Source organism: Dermatophagoides pteronyssinus, unplaced genomic scaffold (assembly GCF_027571235.1).
Source record: "Dermatophagoides pteronyssinus isolate colony J.1.1.1.1 unplaced genomic scaffold, Derpt_VIB-CSIC_2022.12 sq0001, whole genome shotgun sequence".
Taxonomy (NCBI): domain Eukaryota; kingdom Metazoa; phylum Arthropoda; class Arachnida; order Sarcoptiformes; family Pyroglyphidae; genus Dermatophagoides; species Dermatophagoides pteronyssinus.
In genome coordinates this window covers 3,041,034-3,051,739 of record NW_027461525.1, presented here as the reverse complement: position 1 = coordinate 3,051,739, position 10,706 = coordinate 3,041,034, and the positions used below count along the sequence as shown (strand labels likewise).

The 10,706-nt window shown below is 27.5% G+C and overlaps 1 protein-coding gene across 2 annotated transcripts; it reads right to left on the bottom strand.

Annotated features, from left to right (window-relative positions):
* Positions 1 to 552: 552 nt before the first annotated feature.
* On the bottom strand, positions 553 to 6,259 carry LOC113793201 (protein FAM43A-like). Of its 2 annotated transcripts, none has more exons than XM_075825247.1 (3): positions 5,846 to 6,259; positions 4,176 to 4,492; positions 553 to 4,096 (listed from the first exon to the last, which is right to left on the bottom strand). In XM_075825247.1, the coding sequence occupies exon 3, from the start codon at positions 1,747 to 1,749 to the stop codon at positions 805 to 807; it is 945 nt and encodes a 314-aa protein (XP_075681362.1). In that variant the 5' UTR covers positions 1,750 to 4,096; positions 4,176 to 4,492; positions 5,846 to 6,259; the 3' UTR covers positions 553 to 804. The 2 variants fall into 2 exon arrangements, with proteins under 2 accessions (XP_075681362.1, XP_075681361.1); XM_075825246.1 differs by having other exon boundaries at positions 4,218 to 4,492.
* Positions 6,260 to 10,706: the final 4,447 nt, after the last annotated feature.

Below are 10,706 nucleotides of genomic sequence, written 5' to 3'. Positions count from 1 at the left end.
GGATATTGAATATTGAAAAGAAGTGAAATGTTTTTACACAAATGCAAAAAAAACAAAAACAAAAATCATTTTGGTATGTGAAAATCGTGATATCGTCGCTGACATTATTATGCCAATGAATAGGAAATTCATTTTTGATGATGATGATGATAATGATGTTGATGTTGATGAGACTCCTACATGTTCATTTCTTCTTTGCTGTTTTGTTTTGTTTGGTGTGATTTTAGTTTGATGAAACACACTAAAAATAACTTGAATCACCTAGAATAAGAAAAAATAATTACGTTATTTTAGTCGTAGGTCGACAAATTTTTCCACGCCTAAAAATACTTTTATTTTAAGAATTTTTTTCCTCGTTTCATTTTCACCTGTTGTGGATACACCTAAAAATGTCACCATTTTTGAATATCATACAATGTTTCATCATAAAATAGTTTAATCAAAAATGGAATATACATTTTATTTCTATACGATGACAAATCATGAATTTCATGAATTATGTAAATCACTTCAATTAGACTAAATAAAATCAAAATAATCAAATATCAATGATTTAAAGGTAAAAAAATTGTTTATTCAATTTGAAATTAGAATAATGAGAACATATTATTTGAATAAAAAACATGGCGAAATTTCGAAATTTTAGTTTTATTATTTGATCGAAATAAAAATTTTTGATACAAAATAGAAAATCAAATTGGTAAGAATTGATCACAAGCTTTACAAATAATATCAGATCAGGTTATTATTATTATTCCGGATATCAATAAAAATCTGGAATTGGTATTGGTTTTTGAGAGGAAACTATCCATTCGTACTATAAATGATTTCATCCGATTTAAAACTTTCACTATCGATGGCTGAATCATTTTCATCATCATCACAATTACAATCACATTCATCATCGCTATGATGTTTGCTACATTTTCGTAGCCGTATATTGCCACTGTTACCACTACCATTATCATCTTCATCATCGATTGATATGCTGGACATTTCCGCAAAATCTTCATAGTCCTCTTCTTCTTCTTTTGCAAATAATTTTAATAATTCACGTTCTTCATCCTCTTCTTGTTGTGCATCTTCTACGATCGATACTAAACGAGGTGCTGAACGTGATCGTTCAATCGGTGGCCTAAAATTAGCCATACCTTTGACTAGTAATTGTTTTCTTATGGGCATTTCCATCAACGACATTCGTGCACGTTGTCGTATTAATTTTTCTCTTAGAAATTCTCGTAACGCCATGGCAAGCCGTTCTTCCAATAATTTGGCCATACGTTTTGCAATATCTTCTTTGTGACATAATACAGCATGACAACGTAATTCAGGTTTACCACGACGACCAACATGGCGATATACCCAGCAAAAAATTTTTGGATATTTTTGTCTCCAACAACAGTATGTTATTCTATTTGCCCAATATTCGGTAAGACCATATTGTTTTGTTTCAGCTTTTAATCCAGAATTACAAATGGTTAATCTCATTTGTATATCAATATGATTTTGATGATTTTTTCGACTATTATGATTGTTCCACAATGTATCTAAAGCACGATTTACAGATGGATCACCTTTAGCCCATGCTGTCAACATATTGCCTAAATAAGTAACTTTTTGACAATATTCACCTTCGTTAATCGTTATGGATGATGAATGTTTTTTCCAAAACTTCAAACTATTCAATGTAATATGGAAAGGAAAATTACTTTTGGCCAGAATAAAATCTTCCAGATCCATTGTGGCCATTGTTTTTCCTTGATGAATCACAGTTGAAAAAAATTATTAATTCTCATATAAACAGACGATGTACACGATTACAAATGAAAATGTTGACGAAATTGATTTTGATTTTTAGTTCAATGTAAATTTTGTAAGAAATAAAATGACAATGTAAATAATAACTTATGGAAACGATGTTTAAATATGAAATCAGTTATTTAAAAAACAATCTTGTGTTATCAAATGACGAATAGAAAAAAAATAGAAACAACAAGAAGTAAACAAAGATTCATACAACAATGAATTTAAATTGAAGAATTCTTAGAAATATGGTCTTGAATTATTGATAAAATTTTTTCAAAGAATATTCAATGTACATTTAACACACACGAACATCAACATCACAAATAACTAAAAATCACTTCACATAATGAATAGTTTGAACAAAAAAAAATTCAAAAATATTAACTTTGAATTAAATGAACAAGAAGATGACAATTATCGATGGTTGAAGAAACCAGCCAAGCATTACATATGAAAACAACAACAAGTTGTTGGATGGCCAATAGTCATATTATGATGATTGGCATATATAATATGTCATATAGGAAAAAAAATGATGAATATAGAGAAAAAAATGGATAAAATTTTGATGCGTCTCAATAACAGTGATGCTATATGATGAGGATGTTTTTTTTTGTGTGGTTCGGTGCACATAGGTATAACTATTGTCAATTATATTTAATTGTTGTTACCGATGTTTATTTCTCTTATTTTCACTATTGAATTTGAATGAAAATTTTATATATTTGTGTGAACAATTGGTTATAATGACAAAATGTACCTGGAAATTGGACACTTGTGTCATTAAGTTCACACAAACACGCAAAAACAGAACTCTCTATTTATCAATCAGGAAAAAAGACGAAGTTAATTAATGGTTATGATGATGATTCAATCAACAACAACAATAAAATTATGAAAACCGATGAAAAAAAACAACAACAACAAATGTTTAATCACTTTCGAAAACAACAAGCAGAATTCTTTTTTCAATTTTTGACAATTCTGTTGTCATTGTAGTGTTTTTTTAATTAATATTATTATTGTTTTATGCATTTTCGATAATAATTGAAAAATAAATATTTTGGTTGTTGATTTATTCGAAAAACATATTTTCACTGGGTTGTTGTCGCCAAAGTTATTATTCAATTTGACAATCAACAAGTACATTTGCTATTCGGATGTTTATTTCAATTTAAAAATTATTTTAAACAGTTTTGAAAAATCAGTTGAACTTTTTTTTGTGATTTGAAGCCTATGGTGACAATTGTTTTCATTTGAATTTGTCGATTTTCATTCGATTGATTGTTATATGCAAAGGAAGTTGATAATAATGATGATGATGACAGGAATGCACAATAGTAATAACACAATAACGACAATAATAATAATAATTCAGATATAAACTGTACATCAATTGTCCAGATAATAAGTTACAAACAATTTTCAATTCGTACGAAAAATTGTAAGAAATTATCCATAAAATAGTAATTTTTGTAGAAAATGGCTCTAGTTATTTGGCCTATTCAAAATATAATGGTGGTCATTGTGATTGGTTGATAATATAAGATGAAGATGAAGAAGAAGATGATAATGATGATATCGATTGATATGAATGTGAAAAAAACTATTGTGTTTGTAATTGTGATCTATGCACATCGAAACAAATTGATGTCATTTTGTTGTTGTTGTTAATGTTCTGCGATATATGATTGGACTTCCGTATGATTTTGTCAGAAAAATAAAATGTCGAGGACAAAGCAAAGCAAAAATATGTCGATTGACGGTGGATGTTTGTAATTTTATTTCACTCGTGATGAGTATATTCGAACATATGGTGGTGCTCTCTTATTGTTAGCATATTTTTTTTTAAATTGAATCAATTGTTAATTTTTCACAAAAAAAATTAGTCAATGGCAGTAATGATTAGATAGAAGGAAATCATTGGCTATATATGAGAATAGTTATAGCAAAAAAAAGAACATTTTTTCAAATCGAATTGGTAATGTTTTCATTATCATTGGATTTCGTTTTTTTTTCGATACTTTATTTCCTGTTGCTATGGAGCAATTTGAATGGGATCGGATCGATAATTTTGATAATTTATTTTCAACAGTTTACATATTTGATTCATATAATTGAGACATCGTGATTGAGATTATTATTATTATTATTATAAACAATATATTTTTGGCTAGTGGTTATGTAACTTTTTGTTTTTCGTTGTTGTTGTTGTTGTTGATGATGATGATGTCGTCATTTGGAAACATTTAGTCAACCAATTGCACGGATGGATCGACGGCAAGATTATCTGAACGAATGAGATGAATGAACAAGAGAAAATTACTGAAATTTTTTTTCATTGCTAGATGTATGCTGTGCTTGTTTACTTTTTTTGAGGCACGAATACTTTCACAGAAGCAAATCATTACCTTGAAGAATGAGTAAAAAAATTGACCCGAATTATTTATCAAAAGAGAAATATGTTGCACAATTATGAATGATGATTGATCCGGTTAGATGATTGAATAAATCATTTATCAAATCATTAAGATAAAATTCATTTGATAATTTTGATTTCGTTCAATAAAAAACATGGTAGAAAAACCATTTTGATGAAGGATGAAATGGCAAATAACAATAATGAATTTCAATCAAATTTTATCATCAATTATTTTATATATTGATCGGTTGTTGTCAGTTTATTCTATTAGATAAATCAAAGAAAAAAAGAGACAAAATTATTTGATTATTTTGTGAAATTCAAAAAAAAACATACAAAATCAAATTAAGAAAAAAAAATAAAAATGGAAAAACCAATTGGTGCCCGAATATTTTTTTATATATTAAAGTTTGTTCTTGGGAATTTTTCAAATCATCATCATCACCATCATTCGCGAAAAAAATGCAATTTGTTTGCAAAAGATTTTTTCTAAAATAATTGTCTTTTCTTTCCTCTTCATTTACCTTTTTTTTGTTGTTAATTTGAAAGTTGCAATTTTTTCAACAAATCTTCCTTGAAATTTTTTTTTCTGTAAATTGAATTCACATCAAGGTGACTATCACACTATTGGCTGTCAAAATTTGTTTCTCATTGAATTTATATTTTGTTGGTACATTATTGAAATGTTTGTGATAAAAAAAATCGGCTGCTGGATCATCATTATCATTATCTATCGATGATCATTGATAAAATAGCTTGTTTTTCTGCAACGGGAAATAAATATTGTGAAGATTGTTGAAAAGCTAGTGAATAGAATACCAATGCATATGAAAATTATTTCATCATATAATAAAATTTCTGATGAAAAGAAAAATTCAATGATGAAAGGTCAATCAAACAATCCAAAAAAGATCTATGATTAAGATTTGAAATCAAAAATGCATTTCATTATTTGTTCGAAATGTCTCACAAGAAAATCATCATCATTTTTTTTCGATGGACAATTTGTTCCATTCAATCATGCAAATTTCACGATCAATTCACTAATTATAATCAAAAGGTGAAATGATGATGAAAACAGAAGCTCCCAGAAATAGTTCATATTACATCAACAACAATGACAATCAATCATAGAAAGAGAGAGAGAAAAAAATCTGCCTATTACGGCAAACAATCAACCAATTTAACACAATCAAACAAATGGTTGACATCGATATATATCTATCGATGATAATTGAGGCCGACAAACTAATCACCGATTGGTTTGGACCGAATGGGAACAACAACAAAAACACACAAATTCTCACCCGTAGGCACAAACTTACACAAACAGACACAACGTAGCACAGTAAAATATTTTAAAAAAATCATTGATTGGGGTCCTTGTGATGAAACGAAAAACAAAAACAAAAATCGAAAATGGAAATGATAAAGTTTGATTGAATGAATGGGCAAAACCGTTATTTTGTTAAGCTGTAAATTTTGGCGTAGGTTTGGTTTTTTTAATTTGACAAATTATAATGTGCGTAAATTCAAATGAAAATGTATGAATTGAATTGAACAAAAAAATTAAACAAATGTTTGCTCAAGAGAAAAACGAAGAAAGAAAAAATTTACCTTTTTAATTACAATTTGAATCACATAAGACCAACATAAATTATTTCGACAATTCAATCACAAATTATCGATATCCGGTTAGTAGACCAACAACAACAGAAGGAAAAAATCTAAAATTTTAAAAATTAGTAAACAGAAAACATTGCTCCATTCGAATGATCAAACATTCATTGAAATGTTCAAACAATTATTGAATTTTTTTTGTTGTTGTTGTGATTGTGACGAATTGACCTCCACTAGTTTCAAAATGGTTTTCATATTTATCATTTGTGATCATCGGTGATTTGTTGTTTGATTTTGTTGTTTCATCAAAATCAAACAAATATAACGAGAATGTGAACATACAACACGAAACATACACAAAACATGAATATAAACAAAAGAAAAATGATCGAATGAACTATAGACGATGGATTGTGAATTTTGACTTGTTTGCCTTGCCATCCACACATTCATCATCATCGTATCCACATATACATTCCTTTCTATACATTGAGAAAAATATATGATTCTCTTTTTACCGAAGAGAAAAATAGCATTTATTTTCTCTCAAATTTCTTTTTCTCTTTTTTTTGTCACTTGAATCTAAAAACTGAATACTTGTCGGGTTATTTCTTCCTCTTTTTTTTCAGCTGTTGGAACTGGATCGTTGATAACAGCCGCGTCTGACATATAATATAACAGGTTGTTATTAGGTTGACTATTTGGTGATTTTTTTTGGTTTAGTTTTTCATGTCCATTTGATATTGACAGCCATTTTTTCTCATTTACGATGCCATGACTATCATAAATGAATGAGAGAATGATGGTCGTTCTCCATCAATTGATAGCGAACGACAAATTTTAAATGGGAGAAATAAAGGGAAAAAATGAAATTATTCATTTTTTTTGGTCATTTTTTTCTCACTAAAAACAATTTGACTATCCTATGAAAATTATGCAAAAATGGCAAAAATAGTAATTTTTTCCATTGAAGCAATGACTAATCCAATTCTATTAGATGGGCTTATGTAAATATGATTCAAAGTCATTGAATATCAATGTTTTTGAATAATGTTTTTTTTTGAAAATTTCAATAATATTATTTTTAGGATCAAAACAAATGTGAAAAATTCATATTTATTGAAAAAAATACAAAGTATTTTAGAATGCAACAGGATATATATTGAACAAAATAAAAGACAAACAAATATGATAGTGATCATCATTATTATTATGATGATTCGGGTGTGTGCCTTGTCCTAGTTAGTAGAATAAGTGAGAAAATGAAAATTCATATTTTTAACGGTTCAATAGCGTGACGACCACACCAGGTATTTTCACCAAAAAAAAAAAAATTTTACTTATCAACAATCATTATTATCATCATAGTATTTTATCATTCAAAAATATCTCTACCTACCATGATCATCTTAAAAAAATAGCTTAGAGGTGAATGATAATGATGATCATCAGATCGAAACAATTCTTTCCTATTTTATTCATTCATTTCATTGTTATTGTTTTGTTGAATAATTTAAAGTGGGTACCGTATTTATCTCTATCTATCTATCAATCCATTGTCATTATCATTTCAACATATTATCATTTTTTTGACAACGAAAATAATGACAATGGATTGATTTTCATCACCGTTGTTTAGCCAAATATTTATGGCAAAAAAAAGAACTAGACAACCATATCGAAAAGATTTATATTGAAAAAAGGTTTTTCCAATTCATTCATTCATCATAATAATAGATGTTGTATAATTATGATAATCTATCAACTATTGTTTGCTTTATATTATAGTAAGAATTGGTCATCAATCAAATAAAAGAGAGAAATTTGACAAAAAACAAACCAAGATCACGGACAAATATGATGATCAAATCGATAATCATAAGCAAATGATTTTCGTGACATGAAAAAATAATTTTTTCAGCATATTCGTGACATTTTTATTAATAACTTCGGTTTTTTACACTTTAACATAAAGAAAAAGAAAAAAAATTTTCGGTTTTAAATCAGGTTTACAGGATTTTTTTATTTGAAAAAAATTAAGTCGAAATTGTTTTGGGTCAAGAAGCATCGATTATGGCCAAAAAAAACGGTTAAAATCATAATCATGATGAAAAGGGAAAAATTCAATCATTTTAAAAATTAACACGAACAACAATCCAATCCAAAATCACGATTTAAAATTCGTCATGTCGAAAAAAATGGCCCAACAATATTTTTATGCAGGCACAGGTAACATTGTAAAAATAAGTAATGTAGAAAATATTATATGATGATGATACAAAGTAAAGATCATTTTGTAATGGAAAAAAAACAACAAACCATGTTAACTGATAGATCTCAATCTTGTTCAACGTTTCTATAAAGTGTGAATGAAAACATATAAACGCGTGCATGCATCATACATCACTGATGTAAACATCATTCTTCTAAATATAATCATGTTTGATTTAATTGTGTAACATTTTTGATGATGAGACTAAAGCTAAAGCTGAAATCATTATTATATCATAATATATAATCATCATCAGAATGATCAATTGAAGAAAAAAAGAGAAATAATAAAAATCTTTAGTTCGAGGATAAAAAAAATGAAAATTTTTTTTTCTTCACAGGCTCGTGAACAAAAGATTCGAATCATTTTTTGTTTGTTTGTTGATCGTGCGTAATTTTCATTCATTTTTCTTTATATTTTCAATCTTGAATTTATTCAAATCAACTATTCTGTTTATATGTTTGAATCGATTGTTTGTTTCTCGTTTTATTTGTTTAGTTTTTTAAAATTTCTTTTCATACATAGACTAAGTTTGATGGTGATGATGATAATAATAAACGATGATGATCTTATCATCTTAATCAACAACAATCTCTTAACCCGAATTTTTTTCATATGAAAAAAGAAAGAAAAAAATTCTGAATAATGAAAAAATTTAATCGGGTGACCTATGGTCTTCAATCTCCAAACACGCACGACAGACGCAATTAAATATGGTCAAGCAGATAATGAAAAATGAAAAAACAAATAATGGAAAAAACACTCTTTAAAAAACATCCAATTCAACACAATCACTACTATATATTCTCTTTAGATTCAACAGCAACAAATGTCAACAACCTGTTGATTTGAAAGTTGATGATAAAATTCATTCAACCATTCAATTCATTTTGTTTTCACCTGTCATTTTGTGTGATTATCATTGAAATTTTATTTGTTTTTTGATCGATTGATCGATTAAGTGTTGATTCATTCTTTTCTCATCATTAAAATCGATAAGACATCACCAATTTAAGGATAATCACATCTTACAAAAGAATTTTGAATAGAATAAACAAACTAACAACTTTACAAAAAAAAACTAGTCGTGTGTGCATATGCATATATCAACAACATCGGGTCCACTTTCACCTTAGTGAATACTGATGACTTCATAGGTTGTATTTTTTTTACTTAAATCATCACGCAAGGAATTGACAAAAATCTAATCAACAATTCCCAGCCATTCGATTGAGTAGACAATTTTTTTCGAATATACAAATGCCAAAAATAACTGCACATTGTAACACACATTATCATAAGGTGTGTTTATATAATTTTGTATTTTAAAAACAAAAAGTTGAAACATGATAAACCATGATGAATCAATGACATGAATGGCACGCAACACAAGCGATCATATATCATTAGTGTATGTGAAAATGAAATTGGAAATGTTTTGGCGGTATGATTTTAAAATTCCTGGAAAATTTGTGTGTTCGAAAACAAAATCTTGTCAGATTCAGAAAAAAAGGTCAAAAAATGAGTATGGATGCTAATTTTGAATTTTGATGCTATTCATAACAGATATAGATAATGAACTTGTTATTATTTACATAAATAAAAATCAATCCGAAAATATCTCAATATTCTAATCAGAAATAAATAAATGTAAACACATAAAGTGTTATCTATTTTATGATCTAAAAACCAAAAATAGTTACGCAAATACCAAAAATAGTTTTCGAAAAATATTTTATTGAAAAATATTGGATAAATTTTCATGAAAACATTAAATTATCAAAATTAGAACGTCGGCTGTGAAAAAAAGGTGACTATCATCACACATTAAATTCTTGGGAAAAAAACAAACAGACAAATTGCTACCAGTTTTAATTAAAGATTATGAGATAAAATCTTTAATAAAATAGTTGATGAATTCTAAAATCATAAAAACACGGTAATCTCTAATCTGTTTGAAATCGATCAATCAATTTAGTCAAAACAGTTACGGATAAAAAATCATTGTCAATCAGAGTCAATCAAGCCAAACCACCAAGTTTACATAAATATGAAAAATGAATGAACAACAAGGAAAAAGATAATTTCAAATGCATAAATTAAAAAAATAAACATCCAAAGAATGTAAATGGTTCCAAAACGTTTTTTCAACATTTTATTTAAAAATCAAAGTCTCGTTTACAATCATGTACCAGGATAAGATCATGATAATGATACAAAAGAGCCGAAATCTGTATTCATCACACACAGCTGGTAATCTATGAAACGAGCGAAAAAAATGCTGATTACCAAGAAATGAGTGGAAAATTTGAAATTTAAATCTTCATAAAAAACAACTTTAAAAAAATGAAAATAATAAGACAAAGAAAGTCAACAAAACAAAAGTAGGAAAATGAAATGAATGATTAACAAACAACTTGGCAATCCTTAATTTTAAATGGCTAGAAAGATTGTCATTCATCATGATCATCATTATGATGATGATGATGATGATCAGTATTTAAACATCAAAATTCGAAAATTAAACATTATCTTCCTCTTCCTATTGCTATATCTTCATAGTTATTATCACTAAATTCCCGTACA